This window comes from Elgaria multicarinata, chromosome 12 (genome assembly GCF_023053635.1).
Source record: "Elgaria multicarinata webbii isolate HBS135686 ecotype San Diego chromosome 12, rElgMul1.1.pri, whole genome shotgun sequence".
In the NCBI taxonomy this organism is placed as follows: Eukaryota; Metazoa; Chordata; class Lepidosauria; order Squamata; family Anguidae; genus Elgaria; species Elgaria multicarinata.
Window position 1 is genome coordinate 19,492,078 of NC_086182.1, and position 24,079 is coordinate 19,516,156.

General features: G+C 39.7%; 1 protein-coding gene across 2 annotated transcripts in view; it reads left to right on the plus strand.

The window, feature by feature from the left end:
- Positions 1–261: 261 nt before the first annotated feature.
- OGDH (oxoglutarate dehydrogenase) overlaps positions 262–24,079 on the plus strand; it is a 58,856-nt gene continuing 35,038 nt past the window's right edge. For both annotated transcript variants that reach the window (XM_063139567.1, XM_063139568.1), the window contains exons 1-4: positions 262–330; positions 8,308–8,553; positions 19,462–19,650; positions 23,413–23,515. In XM_063139567.1, coding sequence (XP_062995637.1) covers positions 8,332–8,553; positions 19,462–19,650; positions 23,413–23,515 — 514 coding nt within the window. In that variant the 5' untranslated portion in view covers positions 262–330; positions 8,308–8,331. The remainder of the gene's footprint in view (positions 331–8,307; positions 8,554–19,461; positions 19,651–23,412; positions 23,516–24,079) is intronic.

The following is a 24,079-nucleotide window of genomic DNA, read 5'->3' on the forward strand; positions in this document are numbered from 1 at the left end:
GGTTTACAAAAATTAAAACCATTCGAAGTATAAAACAACAGTATACAACAGTATAAAACCATAATATAAAATACAATATTGTATTGTAAAATACAATATAAAATACAAAGATTTCAACCTCTTGGCAGCTCTCACGTCCAACCCTGGAAGGTAGGAAGAGCCCTCGCCTCTACACTTTTTAAATCTCTGTGGTCGCCTGTGGTGCGTGATGACGTAAGGCGGTGACGCTGGCGTGCGAAAGAGGCGTGGCCAGCGGTTGGCGCTGTCAAGCCCAGGGCTCAGAATCGTGGAGGGGGGGGAGGAAAAAAACGAACGTCGAGGCGCTGGCAGGTAACGGCCTGAGGGGCGAACTTTGGCGGTTGGGGCCGACATGAGGCGGCGTCGCAGGGCCTTGGCTGGAGCGGGGCGGGCGTGGACGCCGCGGTCGCGGTGGCCTTTGAGCCGCTGGGGCCGGAGTGTCCTTGGCGGGACGCGGTTGGGGATGGGATGTCGGGGAGGAGAACCGGACAGACAGACAGACAGACAAACGCTTCTCCCCCCCCTCCCCCACGAAAGCCTCACACGTGCACGTGTGGAAGCGCGAGCGTCCCCTCAGTTCCGAGCCGGCTGCCTCCTTTTCGCCTGAACTGACCCCCACCCCACCCCACCCTCAGTTTCATTTTTATCCCCTGTTGCCCGGGGACGCTGGTGAGGGGCCCCGCGGGGTTGTCTGCCCTTCATTAGGCCCAGAACATAAGTGCAGTGCAGTCTGTGTGGGAGAAAGAGCCACGCGACGTGTTTATTTAGACTGCCCTTTTGTGAACCGCCCAGAGAGCTTCGGCTATTGGGCGGTATAGAAATGCAATAAATAAATAAATAAATAGATAATAAAAATAAAAAACGAAGGTGTTTTTTTTTAAGGTGCTCGTCAAGATGAGGTCTTGAACTAATAAAATAACGCCTTCACTCTTTTTTTTTTTAGTTATTATTTTCATTTGTTTACTGTGCCTTTTTCCCAGGAAGCTTAGGGTGGCTGGGAGGTTATGGGAGTTGTATACCAGCACATCTGGAGGGAAAGGCCTGGGGAAGCCTTTCCCAGCCTGGTACCCTCCAGATGTGCTGGAATACAACTTCCATAATCCCCCCCCCCCCCAGATAGCATAGGATAGCACAGGCTTATGGGAGTTCTAGTCCAATGCATCTGCAGGGTACCAGGTTGGGGAAGACTGGCATACATAGCCCCTCTTTACCTCCTTCCACCCATTCCTCTTTTATCTTCACAGGTTGGGGAGGGGGTATGTATCTGTGATCGACAGCATACTGTTTTTGTAAAGTAGCTTACAAAAATTAAAACAAGTAAAATGGCAATAAATATATACAGGACAGCCGCTGGGTAAAAATGCAATGAAAAGAGTCTGAAATACTTAAGATAATAAACATTGTTTTACAAGCCTGGATAAATAGAAGTTTTGCCTGGCACGTAAAAGACAACAAAGTAGGCACCAGGCATTCTTCCCCGGGGGATGACATTCCATAGCTGGGGTGCCTCTACTGAAAAGCTGCTCCCATTTTTGTAACTACCCTTATCTCAGGTGGAGGGAGTATTTGAAGAAGGGCATCAGGCAGCCGATTTGGTGTGTAGGAAGGTTAGTATGGGTGGCTATATTCCTTCAAATTCTTGGGTCTCAGGCCACCTGGGACTTTAAAGGTGAATTACAGCACTTTGAATTCGACCATGAAGCATGTAGCCAGTGATGTTCTTTTCAGTTCTTTTACTGACTGGTCCAAGGTCACCCTGTGAGCTTCATGGTTGAGTAGGGATTTAAACTGGGTCTCTCCTGTTTGGTCTGACGCTTAACTACAGCACATTTGTTGTCACTCTATTTGAAAGTTCCCTATGCCCAAGATTCACATACATATGCACACAAAGGCACAGATAAGGTGGCAAGTACTATTTAAAAGATAATTATTTTACTTAATGTGCTACAAATGGGCGTAGTGTTTTGTAAAGTGAATAGCAAGAAGAAAATTCTTTCTCCGAAGAGCTTACAGTCTAATATTTGACATAGAAGAGGCAATAGAGGAAGTTACTGGGTGAGGGGAGGAAAATGAGATGTGGAATGCATTTGGTTCAGTTACACATAGTTGGAGTTTAATTTCAGTAGCAGAAGAGGACTGGATGGCAGGGAGTTATTGTGCCAAAGGCTTCATGGAAAAAGGAAACTACCTCAAAATGCTCTACATACACAAGCTGTGATCAGCTGAGACTTCCTGCTTTATGCTTGTATGAATTGCTATCATGAGTTTATGTTTTTTTAAAAAATTCAGGAACAACTAAATTTGAAGTATCTGCTACTCCTGAGTTTGTGGTGATAATTATTAATTCAATATAGAGTTTCTGTTGAGCTCACAATATCTGTAAACCTCCCAGAGAGCTTCGGCTATGGGGGGGTATATAAATGTAATAAATAAATAAATACGGGAAGGGAAATGTCAGAAGAAGAGATGGTCACAATGCATTTATGAATGCACAATGTGATCTTCAATTCAGGTTTTCTTTAAGATATTGCTGACTCTCTTATCTATGAACGTTGATACCAGAGGAAAGGCTATAAACTCCTTTTTCAACTACTTTGTCCCTGGACTAAGTAGTTGAAACATTATCTACCAACAGGTAGCATATTATCTACCAACACATTCCCTGTACAACTCTTTAGATAGTCATGATTGGAGAATTCTTTCTCATACAAATTGGACTTTCCACCTTGGACTGAGATAACTTTTCCAGTCCTCTTGACACACATTTGGTAAGTGTACTAAAGCCTGCGATTGACCCATATTTTCTTCCCTTTGCATGAACGTCATAAATAGCATCTTTAGAACAAATGCGCTGAAGAATTTTCATCGCAGGGGCTGATGCACTATCAAATGAATCCAGCAACTGTACTTCATTAAACTTTGTTTAGTTGCTGGTTGCTTAAAACAGAATAATTCCCAACTAAACACGTCCATGGATGGCTTACGGAAGCTGTAAGAATATGCTTTGAAAGATCAGCATGAAAGTTAGATACACTACAAATAATTAATTGTCCTTTGGGGGCAGGTGGGGGGGGAAACTAGATTGAGAATCAGAATTCCAATTCTCAATCATTTATGGGTGAGAAATTATTTTTTGTTAAATGGCTTTAGAAAGTGTTGATATTTCCAGCTTTTGTGAAGCCAGCTGGAAACAAATGTTTAAGGGTTGGGATGCTGCTCAATTAACTACTAGTTACTTGATCACAGTAAATGTTGTCAAATTCCATGAGATTAAGAGTTAGTGTTAGCCTATGTTTTTAATTGCAATATGCGTCATCTGCTAGAAATAGAAGGATTGACACCCCTTGCTTCCTAAGACTGCAGAAGTAAGGGGTCACATGTTCATAGACAGTTTCATTTAGGGTTGTGTGAAACAAATTCACACAAGCTGATATTTCTGTGGTACAACTTACGAGTATCTTGGTCCCAGAATTACCACCATCAACTGCATCTGCAGCCAGGAGGAGGGGCTTCTGCATCATCTGGTGGTATGAACTCCAGTATATGTAGGAGGACCTGGTTATCTTCTAGGAAAAAATGCAATCAGGCTTCCTTGTACACTTAAAAAAAAATCCAAATGTAATAGTGGTATATGTATCAGGGCCAATTAAAATAATGAACTAGCTTTTTTAGTTTAACAAAACGTTTCCCTATAGTAGAAGATATTAAAATGAAAGGGGTGAAGAAAATAAATTGATGGTAAAACAACAACAACAACCACACACATGGCGGAAGCCCTGCGATCTTAAAATGGTGATTCTAGAAGCAATTCGCAACAAATGGTGCAATCCTATGCATGTTTAGGAAGAAGAGAGTTATACAACTCCCAGCATTCCCCAGCCAGCGTGTGTGTGTGTGTGGGGGGGTGTTCTGTCTAAACATGCATAGGATTGTGCCCTAATTCAGTTAGTTTGCGCTCAGTGTAAATGTACCCAGTGTATACTGGGACATGAAAAGAATGATTGCTTTCTTTCAAGTCATAAAAGCCTGCAATTATTCAACTCTATCTGTAGTAGTAATTGGAACACAGATCCTCCTTTTATACAGCTTTACGGAAATGAATGAGAAAGTCTGTAGGACTTTACCCTGACATTTTGGTGATGGGAAGTTCCAGATTGGGAATGCAAGGCAGCTCTTCTTCCCAGGATGCTTCTATTTCTAGTCTCAGCTATTGAGAAATTAGAGGTCACTTTAGAGGCCTCTGTGATGACAATGAGAGAGAGATGCCTACCGAGCTTTTCAGCTTGGGGATGGGGAAGACAGTGAATTTTTTTCAACCAAGTGTAAAATGGAAGAATAGTGTCATGCCAAAAGCAGGCTAAAGAGGTTAGTCATTGCCATTTTAGATTAATTCCAAAGAACCTATCCAGGAAAATCACCAGAATAAGCATTCTCACTAACATAACCAGTTAGCATGCTCACTAACATAACCATAAGAACAATGAAAACAGATTGCTGTGCATCTAGCAGAACATTACCTAAGGGCATATCCAAACTATTTGATCACACAGTTCATGTCCTTTTTGCTCTATGGCATCTGAGAATCAACAGGGCAATTGTTGATTCTTAGATGTTTGTGAACCACCCAGAGAGCTCCGGCTATTGGGCGGAATAGAAATGCAATAAATAAATAAATTGGAAACTGTATATGCTATATCATGTATTTAAGCTCTAAGAGAATCTTGAAACTGCTTCCATAATCTCAAGGGAACTTTAAAGGCTGTGCTCTATAGTTCATTCTTTTATAGAAAAGTAGAAGTATTATAAAATCTGAGCAGTTTAAGACAATGTATTTGGTTGTTGGTCATGTATTCATTTTAAGAAAAGTGTTGTGTTTTAAAGTGATACCTGAATTTAATACAACCACATCGTATTTCAAAATTATCAATTATAGTTAATTATCATAAACTGTGGATCGTTGAAATGCTATAAATAAGTACTGTTCTGTAACGAGAAACAGCAGAAATGGCAATTGCTGCCTATAAGCACTAGTAATATTTTCAAACCAGAAAGTCCTGGTTAGTGCCTTTCAAACCTAATGCAAACATTTTTTAAAACTGATCAGACCTAAAGGGCCAGGATGCACTTAAATGCGTCATCTAGAGATACATTTGATTTATTTGAGTAAGAGGGGAAAATGAAACATCAGTTAGCCTACGCCTCAGGTGAATTGTATTGAGCTGTTGGCTATTGAATTGACTTTTATGCAACTTTGTATATCTCTTGCACTGCTGAAAAGTTCCAGTCCTTTGGCTCTTAGACTTTGAACTGTCCTTCCTCACTCTATAAAAATAACTTGTTCTTGCTATGAGCTGATACATCTTGATACAACACTGTACAGCATGATATAGTACTAATTGTTCTAATGCTGAGGTTATTGGTACAATATCCAATGTTGCCTTTACACCATCAGGACCTACCGCTAGTACAACAGGAAGCCAGCACTTTCGAAACAATTGGAAACGAGCCAAAACTCTTGTTTCTGGAATAGAACAGGTCAGCAGAGCTCGTAGAAGGGATGTCCCATTCCAGAAATGAGTGTTTCAGCTCGTTTCTGGTGTTGGTCTAGGAAACGCTAATTTCCTGTTGCACTAACAGTGGGTCCTGCTGGTGTAACACAAACAGCAGAGGCAGAGCAGTAGTTTTGCATCCTGCCCCAAGCTTATATTGGGCAATCCCCCAGCCTCTTCATGGAACTTCACATTGGGGGGGGGGGACACAATATTATCTTCTACTTTAACCCTCCCATGTTTCCCCACCACTTCTTTTCTTACCACAAAAAAAATTGAGGAATAGCTGCGCAATGCCTTTTTATTGATAGCATTAGGAGCCATCATCTGGAAGCACCAAGTGAGTTAATTAAACTTACAGAGGTGTCCTCATTTAACCAGTATCAATATAGCCCAGAGTGAGAAGCACTCTGGTAGTCTTTTTTTCTTTTCTTTCTTCTGTCCATATGCTTGTATCTTCTTATCAAAGGAAAATGTCTCAATCTTTCAGCCCGGGGTTTATTTCTCCTTCTTCTCCACGCATGCGCCATCCTTATTTCCCTTATTCCTAAAATTCACTCCTTTCCTAAGATTCCACATTCACAGTCTGAAATTGTAATTATATACAGCTTGCCTAAACCATTGACTTGCTTCCAAATACCTGTTGTTTTTTTAATAACATCTCCCAACAATAAAATTTCCTAGATCCAACTTTCTTTCACATAATTTAGGTAAGTTCCTGGTAGGGGAGACATTTTCAGGAGTGGTTGGGCATGTTCTCTTTCATTATGACTCATCACAGGAAATGTTGAAACACATGTAATAGAGAAACAATATTTCTCCATATTGCTGTTTGAAAGAATATTCTTGATCCTCTTTTAACCATTATGTTCCATTAGCTTAGTTCTCATAGTTCTGTGAAGTGACTTAAAAGTACAGCAAAAAGGGATACCGTTGCTAGACCAAACTAGGCCATGAATATAATTAACTTGGGTGAATTATACAGCCAGAATTGATTTTAAAGGAAAAGGGAAGCACTGTTAATAAAACTTGCCAGTGTTCTCTTACTAGGAATGGAATAATGGATAATGTCTCCAAGATGGGTTTCTATAATTGAGCTGTTTTGTAGTCAAAATTCCGGTAACAGAGTATTGTGCAATGTTTTGCATTCATCGGCTTCACATTAGATTGATATGGAAACAATGATGCACAGCATCAGAATCCAGACTATGAAATTATTGGAAGTAAGGCTTTTATTTTGGAGTTTATAAATTACTTGTTTGGCTCTGATCTTCTCCCAAAATTGTATATTAGAATTTACTACTTCATAGCACCAGATTTTTAAATCCTATAAAGTCAGAGTGCCGTTTCTTCATGTAATAGTCAAGCAGAGTTATTGTATAAAATAGTTTGTTTCATGATATTCTTTATATTGCCTTGCATTATGTGACCTGATGGTGTTGCTTGCCGATTGCACTGTAGAAGCTATTAGTGTTAATCTACTTTGAGACCAGCAGAGAGCTATTCTGAAGGAGAAGATCTTCAGAATTAATCCGTATGAAATTTGGGTTGCTTTGACACTTTACACCTTTTAGTTAACCGAGCAATAGACAATGCAGTTCAAGAGAAGAGCTGAGGTTTTTAAGTAGTAATTAGTGAAATGTAGTCTTGTCTATGCCAAACTTCCCCATTCCTCTGGATTCTTTTAATCAAAGTTTTGATAAAAACTTCTACTGTATTTAGGCTCCCATAATTGTAACTGTATCTTCCAAAGTGTGACATTGGCCTGATTCTCATGTTACAGCAACCAGAGTTTAAAAGAACCTGGATTACCATGAACAAGCCAGCATTCTAGTTCACACAGCTCTCTTGACTCCTTTTGCAGGTGGGAGCAGCTAAACAACCCATGAATGTTCTGACCCTGGGTTGTGTGAAGTTTGAACTAGGAACTCTGGCTTTCTGTCCACCAAGGAATAGCATATTATTCCACTGATTACTAGATTTGTAGTTTCTTTGTGGGAAAGCTTGGACTGGTTATAGTGGTGAAAGTTGGATGCAGGGTGGCCAGCAGTCTAGAAAATACAGCACATGTTTCACATGCAGAAGATCTTGGCTTCCGTACCTGACTTCTTCAGTGAAAAGATAGCAGGACTTGAAGAGGTAGTGTAGACACGCTTAGACTGATTCAGTATAAGGCACCTCATTATTTTCCAGGAAGCAAGTGGCAGTCCAGCATGCTGAACTCGATGGATGTTTGATCTTATCCTTTTTATTTTTCCTGTGTAGAAATTGATTAGGGTGTAATTGCCACAGTTCCGGTTAGGGCTTATTTTAAAAGAGGGCTTAAGTTAGAAGTGGAATGACTTTTCTACCAGGTATCCACCATTGTAATTCTTAACTCTGGCTAATGATGTTTGCCACTATCACAATCCAACAGAGATTTAAGTTCATCAGAATTATTGGCCTTTGGTATACTTAACTGTGCATTGTATCTTATGTATTGACTTCAAAGATTAATATACTGTCCTTCAACTGTTTATATAAAAAAAGCTAACATTGAAGCTGTCATTTTATTTCTCCAACGGCAGGTTTCCCTTGGTCAATTTTGTTACTGGTATATAAAGTAAACATTGAAGAAGTAACTTAATTATGGCACTCTAGTATAGACTTCAGAACTGATAGTAAAATCAGATCAATTTTATTATCTTTGCAACATGTTGATCTTTATCAGCTAAATCATTCTTTGTTCTTCTCCCAACAGGAACCTGTCACTACAGAACAAAAAATGTTTCACTTAAGGACTTGTGCTACTAAATTGAGGCCACTGACAGCCTCGCAGACTGTTAAGACAATTTCTCAAAACAAGCCAGCAGCGCCAAGGACGTTTCAACAAATCAGGTGCTATAGTGCACCTGTTGCTGCTGAGCCATTTTTGAGTGGGACTAGTTCAAACTATGTGGAGGAAATGTACTATGCTTGGTTGGAAAATCCCAAAAGTGTACATAAGGTAAGGAGCAGCCTCACTAGAACACAGCCTTTTCTTCTACATTTTGGTGCTCGTGTCTTAGAGCTGTGACTTCTCAGGTAAGTGCAGTTTGCCAGAGTAGGGACTCCAGCTTGAAGAAGATCCTGGCATCCTTATGAATCAACTTCAGTATCAATTTTACGGAAACTAAAAGCTCTTGCTGACAAAGGACGACACTGGTGAAAGAGTCAACGCTGGAATGAATTTAACAAATTTATGGCCACCTTTCCTGCTGAAGAATTATCTTCATGGCTCTGGCTCCAGACACAAAGAAGGATAAGCTGCTCTCCTTGGGTGTTCCGCTGAGGAATTACTGAGCTGTTGTTGGTTTTCTTTCTAAAGTAATAGAGATGTGTCTCCTCTTCAGTAGGAGAAATGCATTCAGATTGGTTCTGTTTATATCGTTGTGTAAACCCAAACCACATTCAAGGACCAGCATGAGGTGCAGTGGGGAGGTGATTGCTAATCTTTTTATAGTAACCTCATTTCTGTACTCCATGAACACATCAAAGAGATTAAATTAGAGGTCTGAGGTTTATAGCTGATCCTGTTTTTCTCGTGCTTTGTTTGTGCTAAGAAATATAGGCCCCATCTCAACTAGAAAAGGTTTCTTCCCTGTGTTGGAGAAATACTATGTCTTGGACTTGAGGCCTGTCATTTAAACATGTCCATGTTGTATGCTCTCAACTTTGAGCTGCTGTGTGTTCACAGCTCAGGATGGTTGCAACACCACATAGGACCTAGAATCATAGAATAGTAGAGTTGGAAGGGGCCTAAAAGGCCATCGAGTCCAACCCCCGCTCAATGCAGGAATCCACCCTAAAGCATACCTGAGAAATCGTTGTCCAGTTGCCTCTTAAATGCCTCTAGTGTGGGAGAGCCCACAACCTCCCTAGGTAACTGGTTCTGTTGTACTGCTCTAACAGTCAGGAAGTTTTTTCCTAATGTCCAGCCAGAATCTGACTTCCTGTAACTTGAGCCCATTATTCCGTGTCCTGCACTCTGGGAGGATCAAGAAGATATTCTGACTCTCCTCTGTGTGACAACCTTTTAAGTATTTGAAGAGTGCTATCATGTCTCCCCTCCATCTTCTGCAGGCTAAACAGGCCCAGTTGTTTCAGTCTTTCTTCATAGGGCTTTGTTTCCAGACCCCTGATCATCCTGGTTGCCCTCCTCTGAACACGCTCCAGCTTGTCTGTGTCCTTGAAATGTGGTGCCCAGAACTGGATGCAATACTCAAGATGAGGCCTAATCAGTACCTCATGCGATTTGGAAGCTATACTTCTATTAATGCAGCCCAAAATAGCATTTGCCTTTCTTGCAGCCACATCACATTGTTGGCTCATATTCAGCTTGTGATCTACAACAATTCTAAGATCCTTCTTGTTTGTAGTATTGCTGAGCCAAGAATCCCTCATCTTGTAACTGTGCTTTTGGTTTCTATTTCCTAGATGTAGAACTTAGCATTTATCCCTATTAAATTTCATTCTCTAAACCTTTCTCAGGGAAAGTAGTCCCCAACTCTTGAAATAAGACAGAATGAAAGCCAGGTGACTTATCTGAAGGTCAGAGAGTGCTGGCATACAAACTAGATCTGCCAGCTCACTGTTCAACTAGCTAGGACTGGACAGAGTTACCAAGGCAATGACATAGCGTTACTGGGCAAAATGAAGGTTTGGCACAATGCCAGTTTGAGGTGGTTCAAGGACAAGTATTATAGCAACTTAAATTGTATTTGAGTGCTAGTTTTAGTGGAAAGGCAGGATATAAATTAAATAACAAATGTGGGAGTGAGGTAGTCAAGAAGTGCAGAGAACTTGAATGTAGCTCAGAACAATGCAAACATATATCATTTACATTGACTTAACTTTTGATGACTGTCCAGTTGAAATAAACTAATCCATATTAGTCTAGTAATGGAATCCTAGTAAAGAAAGGAACTTAAGGCAACACTAAACATGATTGCTGCAGGAAACCCTGATAATATATTGGTGCACAAACATGTGAAGTGTGTACATGTGTGTTAAACACTGATGCCGCCGGGTCTGGAAAACATGTAAACATGGGCATTGCTTCTGGCATGATTGCTACAGGAAGCCTTAGCAGCAGTGTGTAATGTGGTGCCATGTCCTTAATTGCATGTATAATTTAAAGCATTGTGAGCAAAATAAATGCTCATTTTCAGAAGCTGCATCTGAACTCCCAGATTTTTTATACAAATCTTTCTGGTAGTAACAAGATAACCATTTTGCAGTTTCACCAAGAATGTTGTTTAGTCTGGTGTACGTGCAGGGTTGGGCATATATCCTTCAGAGCTATTTTGAAAAAGATTTGCTGTGGGATAAAGTTTAACCTTGAGCTATTTTCTTGCATGTGTGCTTAAATGGCAAACAGGTGAATGCTCATTCATGAGCACAGGCATTGTCTAGTTGGCACCAATAACAACTGCACAGTCAAAAGTGTATCACTTTCAATAAAACAAGTACAAAATTGGCTTTCATCTCTCAGGAAACATGTCCTTTATACACATCCTTAAAGTGCTGTGGAGAGTAATCATTAAAATAATCGCTTATCTAGCCATCCATTTTAAATATACCATGCGAAAAAACAAAAGAAATGGTGCCAAAATAAGCTATGAAGATGCAAAGAAATTAAGGGGTATTTTTTATTATTATTATTATTGATTGATTGATTGATTTATATAGCACCATCAATGTACATAGTGCTGTACAGAGTAAAACAATAAATAACAAGACCCTGCCGCATAGGCTTACATTCTAATAAAATCATAATAAAACAATAAGGAGGGGAAGAGAATGCACCAAACAGGCAGTATAAAAGTCAGAACAAAATCAAGTTTTAAAAGCTTTAGGAAGAAGAAAAGTTTTTAGCTGAGCTTTAAAAGCTGCGATTGAACTTGTAGTTCTCAAATGTTCTGGAAGAGCGTTCCAGGCGTAAGGGGCAGCTGAAGAAAATGGACGAAGCCGAGCAAGGGAAGTAGAGACCCTTGGGCAGGTGAGAAACATGGCATTAGAGGAGCGAAGAGCACGAGCGGGGCAATAGTGTGAGATGAGAGGGGAAAGATAGGAAGGAGCTAGACAGTGAAAAGCTGTCTATTTCTTTCCGGATGCTATATTTATTCCTAAATGAATAAATAAATCCTATTTACCTTGAAAGTTAATGTTAGGTTTGTTGGATTGTGAGTTGTCATTACATGCAAACCCAGAACTATGGGTTAACTATGAACAACTCATGAAAAGAACCTATGGTTTGTTGTTGGGTTGTGAACTGTGGGGTTTTTTTAAAAAATCATTCGTTATTATGTATGAACCCAGTATCATGAGTTGTTTTGCAAGGCTATAGAGGTAGCAAGCAAAAGACCCAGCCTCTTTACATGCCAGTTCTGCAATGCTGCAAAGACAGGGAGGAATCTGGTAAGGGAGAAGGAAAACGGGTCAAGAGGGCTAAGAAAATGAACCATGGTTTGTTTGAACATTTGCCAGACCTGTAAGGCAACAAACCACTGTTTAAATAACCCATAATAATCCAACAAAGCAACCAGAATACTTGAGAATGTTCAAAATACTTTGCACACATTGTCTTGTAATCTTTACAGCAACACTGTAGGGTAGGTCAGTATATGATCCCTGTGTTGCAGGTGGAGGCAGAGGCTAAGAGGTGATGGCTTGGCTAAGGCCACCTAGTGAGCTAACAATAGAGGTGATTTTCAAACCAGAGATATCTGATTGTAACTCAGTCTATGACTCACTGCACTATATTTTGTAACTTGTCTTATTCTATCATGTTTACCCACAAAGTTGTAATTTTTGATGTAATTACTAACAATGTATGAAATGTGTTGAAAGACATTTCTAACTTTAAAGTTGCCATTAGAAATGTTGTGTTACTTTCCAGCAGCAGGTGCCAGTTAAAGTGAAATAAGAGAATACTCTCCAGAGGCCTCTGTGATAACATAGTGTCCCCTGGAGCATCTTGCTATTTAGTGATGGGAAGGGTCTTGGCAGAAGATGTCCAAGGAGCATTGTTGCTCAGGCCAGCTGCTTTCAGTTAGGGATGTTGCACAGACAGGGCACAAAAATGAAGACTGGGTTTACTGATAACCTCTGCCTTCTTCCCTTAACCTTTTCCTTTGGTTTCTACCTTTCGGCTGACTTTCTCGCCCACTACCATTGCCACACTCATATTTATTTAAGAAATTTCTTACCCACTTTTAATTATTTTCAAAGAGGGGAAGACAACGAGATCAGGAATGCTCATGGCAGTGGGTGCAGTTCAGTGAAGCAGCAGGTAGTCCAAAGATGAAGCCAAAGAAGATAATGTGCAGGTCAGAAAAAGGGAATTTCCCATTGAAGGGGACACAAAGAAGAATCTTTGAGGTTCTAACATTCCAGTGGGGAATTCCCACTGCCTGATTTGCACACCCTTTCTCTACCCCGCTCCTAGTGACTTTGCTTATTGTTGCTATGATTTGTTTGGAAGGATCATTTCCCTACGTCACTTACTGTTCAGACTCTGCGGTTTCCTCTATCAGTTCCTCCATCTCTTCAACTTGACTTGTTTGTTCTACTGCTTCACTGAACTGCCCTCCTCTCAAATTCAAGTTACCTTAATATTAGTTCTGTTAATCTTGCTAAAATGTTTGGAGGAAGGAAAGACCTAAATGGTAGTCCTTTATAAAATAAGAACATAGCTAGATCAGACTAAGGTCCATCTTGTCCAGCATTCTGTTCACACAGTGGCCAACCAGCTACCCATGGGAAATCCACAAACAGGATGTCCCTGTTCCGTTGCAAGTTCACCACAGACTTCTAAAGCAGGAACTGTTCTAGATTTTTACCCTAGCAAGTGGTGTACATAGGCATACTGCCTCTAATACTGGAGGTAACATATAGTCATCAGGACAAGTAGCCATTGATCTCCAGGAATTTGCCCAATCCCCTTTTTAAGCCATCCAAATTAGTGTCCATTACCTCTTCTGGTAATGAATTCTGTAGTCCAGCTATGTGCTGCATCAAAAATTGCTTACTTTTATTTAACCTGAAGCTCCCTCCAATCAGCTTCATGGGATGACCATGAAATATTATGGTCTAGTTATGAGAGAGGGAGAAAAATGTCTCCCTGTCCATCTCCACACTATGCATAATTTTGTACACCTCTGTCATATCTTGCCTTACTCGCCTTTTTTTTTATGTTAAGCAATCCCAGATGTTGTAACCTTTCCTCATAGAGGAGACGTGTTTTTCTCTTTTGCCACCTGGCCAACCAATGTTGTTGCAAAATCCTGATGTGTACATGTTCTAACAGTTCTTGTGCCTCTTTTTTATGCTCTAACAAAGCTCTCATATGTTCAGCCCAGGATATAGCTTTGCCTTTTCATGAGCAAAATCCATCTACCACAATCTCTCTACCTCCCCTCCTCTTTTTGCCAGTATTTCTTTGTCAGACAACTGCCCTTCCACATCTTCCTTTGACCCCTTCTAAACAACAAAATTGCACCATGTTTTAATTTCTCCCATTAATAGTTTCTCCTTGATCATTCCAACAACTATCAAATCTCTTACTTTTTTCTTCCAAGCTACTATAATGTGCTATTTATTCCTGCTGCCTTGATTTTGCTCTCTTCCAACTCCTCTTTTGTTGCTCTAAAATTGGATTTCTGCCTGCACTCTCTCCCCCTGAAACTACTCATGATCTCATTATCTTATAGAAATGTCTCTACTCCCCTTCTCTCCTCAACCTCTCTGCCACATTTGGTACTATTGACCATTCTCACTACTCATTCCCTCTGTGCCCTGAGTTTCTTCAACCCTGTTCTCTTCCTATTGACCTGGTTCACACATCTAATCTACAGTGGGTTCTTATAATGGGTGGATGCAGGGAGGCTTAGTGTGACGTCCGAACCTGGAGCAGCTTTTCTGTCATGGCTTGCTTTTGCTTTTGAGAACCTGTGGCTTATAGTTCTATTGGGTGGTTTGTTGTGATGTCCGAACGTGGCTGGACGATCTTATTGTGGGTTGTTGGGAACATCTAGAGAGCCACACAGCAGGAGTGACAAAAACACCTGTTGCTCCTTGCGATCTGCTGCCACTATTCACCCTCATCCCTTCTTAGCACCATTGACCTCAGGATAGATTTTTAAAAAATGTTTTCTTAGAAATCTTTTAAAAAGGACACCAGAGTGTTCTGAGCAGATTCACAATTTGTAAATAGTATTTTTTTAAATTTCTTTAATTTTAATTTCATTCCAGTGCTAGGAATTTTGCATAATTTCCCCATCTGTTTTACTGTTGTGCCATGAAATTTGCATATTTTTAGTGATCCATTTCACTTGTCTGCCTTGAAATTTGCATATGTTTACCTAATCACTCTCCATTTGCCCTTGAAATTTGTGTAGGTTTATCCACTCAGTTTCTGCTGTGCATTGAAATTTGCAAGTGTGAAGAAGGGCAGGGAATGGCAAGCAGCTGATGGCTGGAGGAAAGATGGAACTTTAGGGGCAGGGAAGAAATTGAGAAGGAGGGCAGGGAATGGCAAGCAGCTGATGGCTGGAGGAAAGATGGAACTTTAGGGGCAGGGAAGAAATTGACAAGGTCATTGACAAGAGGGGGATATGGCTATGCTGGGTTCAATAGTGGAGAGGCAGCCTGCACACTTGCGCAAGACCCCTTTACAATAAAAATAAACGTTTGTGAATATATTCCCATATTCATAAGGACTCAAAAACGTAAATTCTTTTGGGGATCTGATGCAGGGGGAAGGGAGTTTCCCTCGTGAACCGGCAACCCCAGCGGACCAGTTACAGAAAGGATGCTGGCATAGGGAACAAGGATTTCTGTTGCAAAGACTAAAGGATATGTGCTGACAGCAGCCAAGATGACTGAGAAGGACTTATTTCTCAGTGTGGGATTTAGTAATTGGAAAACTAAACTTTCTTATAGCTTTTTAGGCATGGTCAAATTGGCATGTGATTCAGTCATAATTATTGTCAAAATCCATTTGTTGAAGGATTAACACGCAGAAGAGTAAGACATAGGCACTGTGGACTCTCCCAGTCACTGTATAAAGATGTTTTCATTAAAATGTGCTGCTTTGCTTTTATTTAACTTAGCAACTGCGTAGCAGTTACAGTTGTTATGGTATATTTGATTATTACAGGGGCATACAAGAGTCAGCTTAGCCAAAGAAGTTGTCAAGTGTTTGCAAGTTGCATTTGTCCTTTTGTTCGTGTAAGCCAGAAAATATCTAGAGCACGCTTTTGTGTCATATTAATTCCTATCTGCAAGCCTTGTGTTACCATCCTTTGTCCACACATGAAGGAAAGGGGTTATTACCAGTTCAATTTATTGGGCAAACTCAACAGATAACATGTTTATCTATTGGGATGAGACTATACAAACTAAAATCCAGCATGGTTTTAATTGTGTGGAAAGGCTACAAATCTAATATGATTTGTAGAGTGGTGATCATTTAACAGTTGTTTGTGATGGAAAATGTCAGCCTTCTCCTACTTGAATTAAGTAGAGCATAGGTCATATATTGGCTTTCATTTGCGCTGGTATATTTATATGTACCAGATCAACAGCCCTTCACAAAAGAAGTGCTTTCAAATCTTCATATCAGTCATATATTTGAACAATATACAGCAGTTAAAAACTGCACATTTGTCTTGTTAAAAGTTTTTAACAAGAACTACTGAAGGGTTGTCCTCTTGTAGGACAGCTATATCTCCACTGACCCCCTTGACCCTTTTTTCCCCTTCAAATGTTCTAACAAGTGAGTCACACTTTCCACTCTGCAATGACATCAAGTGCTGTCAGGTGATGACAAAACGTTTTTGGTCTTTCTTAATCTTCTGTGATTGATTAAAGAAAGTGCCCTGCCCTGCCCTGCCCTAGCATGTGTTTTAATTACATACTTTTTTGTCTTGAAAAATATTGTATGCACAAGACCTGCTGTATTTCAGGTTATCTTAAACCAACAATACAGTCATACATACACAAACAACCTAGATCTCTTATACTCCAGGTGATACTGTCATGACTGAGCATTGTTTATTGTGACATTGTATTCTATTAAAACATTCTGCTTGTTTTGGAAATCTACTACTTAGCACTGTTATAACCATGAGTTTATCATACTAGCAAAGGCTGTTCTAGGTATAAGAATGTAAATACAGCTATAAAACCTGCCTTTTCAACCAAGAAAGGCGAGATGGAGAGGCTTATTGGAGAGATTTTAGAGAACTATGCTCTTTGTCCTCTGGGTAAAGAACATGTAACTTATCAGTTATTACCACATTCATGACTGTCTATTGAGAAATGTGTGTCAAAATAGAGGATAAAGATTTTATGGTAAGACCGTTGTGAGTCCTCCTCATGAGCTATGGCAAAAGAAATAAGATACATCCCTGCCAAAGCAGCTATATGTGAATTGTTGTTTAAATTGCCTATGGCCAGAATCCAATGAGCTGCTTCAAAGAAGTCTGAACCTTCAGCAAATCAGTAGAAGCTTCTTCTTTTTCCCCCCCTTCGAACAGCAGGCCACTGTATCATCAAAAAGGGTTTATAGAACTTGACCTCCATTTCAAAAGAGGTTTGCTATCTGGCATGGCAAGGCTTATTCAAGAAACACATCCAAATCTCAGTGGATCCATAGAACTAGTCATGTAGTCCTTTGTTATCAAGGCCTGTGTTGCTGCATGTCTGGATCTTTTCCAAACACTCTCCTTGTGTAGTCTCGTGGCTTACAATTTACGTAAGTAGAAGATGCTGGAAATAGATTCAGTAGCATTTGGGCAGGATTGATACTACAGTATTAAATGGACATGAGCTCCAAAGAACCACTTGCCAGGGAATAATGTGCTTTCTTCCAGGGCTAGTCATATATCCACATTGAAGTTCTTTTTGTCTCCCAAAATGTGTTGGATGACTATCACTGTAACCACTGCTTATGCTGTACTTACTGCTATCATTCGCTCCAGTACTCATCCTGGATGACCTCCATGCCTATCGGCTTGAAAGCAAAACAGGATGATAGTTTCTGCATACTCATGGGTCTCTAGATATGGAGGAGTATATTCATTTGTAGAAAGAAAGCTTTTAAAAAATCTTCAAAATGGTATAACATCACTATTCCCACAAGTCTCAGAATGCCTTAAAAGAGTCAGGGATACCACTTTATTAACAAAATTGATTTGACTTTGCAAGATGTTTTAAAAATGAAACAGGTTTATTAAGAAGCTGACTCATTTTCAAACATTACAGCAGCCTTCCCCAACAGGTAGTCTAAAATATCTGGAGGACACCAACTACCATCAGCACTTGCTGAAAGATTTGGTTATTTGATCAAAAAATGGAGCTCAAGATGGCTAAAAATCATAAGAAAATGCAATAAAACTTGATTAAAATAATAAAAAACCAAGTACATTAAAAACAGAGTTAAAATGCACAATGAAATAAAACAGCATCCACCCCAACAGACCAGGTTACATGCCTAATGTGTGCTTGAATAAAATCATTTTTTGCCAGCCAGTAGAAGGAAAGAAGAGTAGGAGCCACCTTGGCCTCCCTCAGCAGGGAGTTCTATAGCCTCGGAGCAGCCACAGAGAAGTCCCTTTCTGTCACTGCCACCAAATTTGGGATGATGGGAGTTTTAGTCCACAGCATCTGGAGGGTACCACATTGGGGAAGCCTGATTTACAGCCTTATGTCTTTTTCCTCAAACTTACAATTGTATGTACATTTGCTTTTGTTGCTTTTTATTATTATAATTTTAAAACACTTTTAAAAACCAAAACTGTCCTATATGTCATGTGTGGTGCTATGATATGGGCAGGAGGCACAGTTCCTCTGTGTTTAGAATGTATTGCTAAATATCTACTAATACTGGTCGCTGAATGCACAGAACACGCACTGCCATGCTTGCCTGAGCTGGTCTTCTCATCAGGCCTGGAAACTCTGTGTCTTCCTGGGCTAATACTGACTAGGGTGACCATATGAAAAGGAGGACAGGGCTCCTGTATCTTTAACAGTTGTATTGAAAAGGGAATTTCAGCAGGTGTCATTTGTATATATGGGGAACCTGGTGAAATTCATCACAACAGTTAAACCTGCAGGTGTCCTGCCCTCTTTTAAATCTGGTCACTCTAGTATAGCTCCTGCACTTTATCTGTTGTGATGAAGAGGGAATTTCACCAGGTTCCCCATATATACAAATGACACCTGCTGAAATTCCCTTTTCTATGCAACTGTTAAAGATACAGGAGCCCTGTCCTCCTTTTCATATGGTCACCCTAGTACTGTTCCCCAATGAGCTATCAGTGAGGCAGGGCATCTGGGAGGAAAGGCCTGCATTGCTGCCTAAAGTAGTTCTGATTTCCTATGCTTGTTCAGGATCCAGATTTTTACTCTGAGGATGGCGTCCATGCTGGATGTTCATAGCCTATAGGGTTTCTTCTTTTTTTAAAGGAGAGGTATAGCAAGCCTTGAAGAACGAATCCAACTTTTTTTTCCTGGTCTTGGTCATGTGCTGGTTTGTGCACTGGCTGGAGCTTTATGTATTTAAGAAGGGATGCTGCTGTGTGCCTGGTGAGGGCGAGGAGGGTGTGTGTGATGGCAGCAGGCTAGAAGCCTGCTGGGAGTATTCAGGAAGGGCTGAGCAGTCCTCTGTGAGTAGCTTTGGTGTGTCTGTGTTTGTCACTGGGCTAGAGTTCTAACTGGAGTGATGTTGGATGCTTGGATTTCTCCCTGCGGTGATTTAATTCCTCCACCCTTTTTTGCACTTACATTTGACATGTTGAAAAAGGTATGTAAAGCCGTTTGAAGATGTGATTCCCTAAACTGAACTTCTCTTTTTCTTTTCTTTTTTTAGTCATGGGACATATTCTTTCGCAATGCCAATGCTGGAGCTGCTCCAGGTACCGCTTACCAAAGCCCCCCTCCATTAAGTACTAGCCTATCAACACTGACACACGCACAATCTCTGGTTCAAGCACAGCCGAATGTAGATAAATTGGTGGAAGATCACCTTGCAGTCCAATCTCTTATTAGAGCGTATCAGGTAACGTTATTTTCTACTTTTCTCACAAGTATGTTTCTGCTTCAAAATAACCTTGAATCATCAGTTCAAGAATTTAAGATTGGTATGACTTAGGGGAAGTATCGACCAGTGTGTGCCTCACTTGTAATGTCTGCTGATGTGAATATTTATTTATTTATTTATTTATTTAGAATATTTATATACCACTTCATGGGTTAAGCTGAGCCATATATATATATATATATATATATATATATATATATATATATATATGAATGATACATTGAAATCCATTACTAGGTCTTAATACGCCAGTGAACGGACAAACTCTATAAATGTCAACCCTTGGCCTTGAACAGTAAGATAGCTATTCACCATGCTGAAATGAAACAAAATGTAGAAAAAGCCAATATGACTCTTTATGGTAAGCCATAGCTGGTCTGTGATGTCAGAAATGGGAAGAAAGACATTTGTGGGTCCACCCTCTAGAATGAGAACTAGTGGCTGCTGCAAGTCTGCTCCTTTCATTTTCAAGAAGAATTGCATTACGTAAGTCAGCTGGACTGTGGCTACTGAAGTGTGAGAGGATAGCTTGGTCCCCTGCAATTGCCATAAAACTAATAACTGCTTGCAACAGCCAGCAGCTGAGGGCTCCATCTCTTTTGCTAGTTGTTTATGGAGAGCCAGGGTTTGGGAAGAATTCTAAACTTTTCCTTAGCCAGAACACTTGGAATAAGATAGACTAAATAGTCATGTCAACATCTTGTTGTGCTCTCAGCATTTGGCAAGACTGCTGAAATGCTGATCAAACTTATTAATCAACCTTCGTTTTATTTTAGAAGCAAAGTAAAAGAAATATATAATAATTCTTACTGACCAGAGAGCCTTGGCTATGGGGTGGTATACAAATGTAATAAATATTATTAATATTATTATGAATAATAATATATCTTACATGCTTGTAGGATTACAACTAGATAATGTATATGAAGCTCTTTGAACACTTGACAGCATGTAATATAATTATATCAGATTGGTGCCATCATTGGCATCTTACTGCTTAATCTGAAAGAATGGAGAACAAGAATGCAATGTATAATGGGGCTTATGAAATGTATTTGGCCATTTCTAAAGCTTATTGCAAGCCTATCACATAAGGTAAAGGCATTTCTATCTTCGTGTTTAGACAACATGGACCATTCCTGATCTAATTCACAACCTGTAAGAAGTCTTCATCAGTAATGTTTTGTTACTTGAATTTTGAGCATATTTTTTTTAAAAAAAATCTCCGACTTTTTAACCTCAAACCATGTTCAAAATTCAGTGAATTGTAACAGTAGCAACAGAAATCCAGGCAACCTTGATGTATCTAGCATTTGTCAAAAACTGAAAGTATATCTTGGCTTGCCAAAATATACAGTACAAATATCATCAGCCTGACAAGTTAAGAACTCACTTGGCCAGGTTTCAGGAAAAAGAAAATGTTGTATATAGCAGCAGGCACTTGTGTACAACTGCAACTTCTGCAACAGTTCCATTAAAGATAAAGCAGACTTAAATTGTTTTAATAGCTGGATAATAGCTATTATCTATTATCCTTCCCCAAGAGGCTAGTCTGATGGTGACATTTGTTTTTGGAGAATGTTTTCCAAACAAGTAATCATGGGTTATGTAATACCCATTGTATTCAAAGCTTGGTAACACTTTTCTTTGATACCTATAATGTTCCCTTGATGAAAACAGGCTTCCTGCTATATGGTGTTCACACAATCGTGTGTTCTTACTGAAATGGTTTAGAATGTGTTGGTAAAGGAATGCATTAAAATTATGTCATGTTTCAGAGAGTTTTACCCTTGAGACAACTTTTCCCCATTGCAATCCCTTTATTTTGACTTTTTCATGTATCTCACTATTCATGTTCTGCCAAAAAGGAAACTGGTAAGTCTAAGTGCATTCACTATCCAGGAACTATAATTATTTTCTGCATAAGCTAATACTGTACTTGAAATTATTCACTGGTTAGAAAGAGACTCTGAATGAACAACTGACTGAATCTAAATCTGAGCAAGTTTATGACTTACATTACTGAGGAGAAAGTGATAGACAGGGCAGTGTTTTCAATATGCAGTTTCAGTCAGTTGAGTTCATCATTCAGAATGTACATTTGCTGAGACCAAGATTTTAAATAAAACCATTCATATGTGATATTAATGTGTCAGCATCTTGGGGAGAAACAATAAACCAGACCTTTAAAACAAATGTTTATTCCAGGGTGCAAATAAGAGTTGCCACCACTCCAGTGGTTAGCTCTTCTTCCCTTCAGGCCATCAGGCATAGTCTCCTTTACTCAAAGGAGGTTTTTCAATCCTGCCACAAACCTAGATCTCAGTTCTTTAAGTTCCTTCAATAACAATACTTACGTTACATGGGTATTGTAAAAATGTATTTTGCTTTATATATGACGGGAGGCTTAAATCTGTCAAAGCCATTACTTCTAGAAAAAAAACCTACAAACTGAGAAATGGTTCTTAGACATAAAAGGAAAAGGGAAAATGTTAATAAGTAACTCATGCATGTTTCACATTAATCATATAGGTTTATTTAAGCCCCAGAAGTTAGAGGTTACTTAAGCCATACTTCTGGACAGAAATTTGTAGTGATCTGTCTCCTATTTTGCATCTCTGTCCTGTCTGATTGAATAGCCCACAATAAAGACACTTGAGCCCAAGGAAAAAATTACCAGGCAGCAAGCTTGTTGTTTGAGAGGGAAAATTAAAAATAGTTTATTCTCTTGGGGCTTGGACCTAATGGGTTTTTTAAAAATCCAAATGAATAAATGTAGGGAAATAGAAAAGATACCTTAATGTTTTGTTTCAAACAGAGATACTTCCAGACAGATCATCATGTCTTAACTAGGTGTGCCCAACCCCTGTTTGGTTGAGGAAGCTTGTGCATCTGAATAAACAAATGAATCACACTACTTCACCCAAGATTTTATCTAATAAATATGAACTTCAAAATTGCATCAGATATGTAGAATAAGGACATGTAGCCAGAGATGACTGGGTTTTATCTGTGTAGATATAATCCCCAAACATCAGAAAATTCAAAAATTGTAATAACATCAAGGGATCTAATCTGAACCTAAATAAAAACAGTCATCTTCTCTGGTCAGTTGTCTTCTGGAAATTGTTGTTGTTTATTCGTTCAGTCGCTTCCGACTCTTCGTGACTTCATGGACCAGCCCACGCCAGAGCTTTCTGGAAATACATTTACAAAAATTAGCTACCTGTTAAAAGATGTATTAGGCACCGAAGAGCAATTACTTTGTGCCCTTTCCCCATTTCTAAATTAATATATTTAATCACCTTTCTATCCCTAAGGGTTTGTAGCATTAAATATTTTCACTGTTACTTTAAAGAACAATTAGATTTGGCGTTTGGATTTGCTGTTGAAATGGAGCAGCATAGGTCTAGGTAAACTTGATGCCATGGCCTTGAAGAAACACTGCAATGCGAAAGATGCTTTTAAACCAACTTTCTGACTAATTTTGTTGTTGTTTCTAGGTCAGGGGTCACCACATTGCCAAGCTTGATCCTCTCGGCATTAGTTGTGTAAATTTTGATGATTCGGCAGTAACTGATTCTCCAAACGTCGGTGAGAATTATTCTGCAAATTAATTCTAATGTAATTTTAACTTTTATACCCTTTTCCTTTCCATCCCTCTCCCCTCACCCCTCTTTTGGTATCCACTTTCCTTTTCATTCCTGGCCCATTTCATAGATTCGAGGGCATCATGTAGCACAGCTCGACCCACTGGGCATCTTGGATGCTGATCTGGACTCTTCCGTTCCAGCCGATATTATCACTTCCGCAGACAAACTGGGTGAGGGCTCGAAGAGCAGTTAGTGCCGCATTGCTTGAGCTCCTCTGTCCCTTTCACAGCTTCTAGATAGAATGCTTCACTAAGTCTGAAGGGAAAGGTCTTAAGTTTCCTTCATAATGATCACTTTTTAAAAATTAAATGGCTGCAAAGATGATCTATCCCTTGTCACTTACATTGTAGCCTCAAGCTGTTACATACATGGTACAAGACAGCTTGCTCTCTTCTTCTATCAGTTCTTATTAATTTAAGTTTTGTTGGAAATGGCTCTAATTAGACTAGTGGTGCAAATTATTTGTGTTTCTGAGAAAATGAGGAATATTTGGGGGTCATCTGTAGCTTGGGCTTCCTTCCTTGCCTTTAGCATCTCTTGACCTCCGGTGTTACAAAGACCAGAAGGGCTCTTGCTTGGAGCTTTGGTGACTTGTTTCACCAGCTTGGAGCTCTGCTGTGATCTGACTGTAGGGGGAAAGGGTCTGGGGGATAATTTTCAAAAGCCTCCAGGTACGTTTCATGGTGGCATTTCCTCACTCAGTTAAGTTGCAATCCTTAGGATTTTAGGGCAAG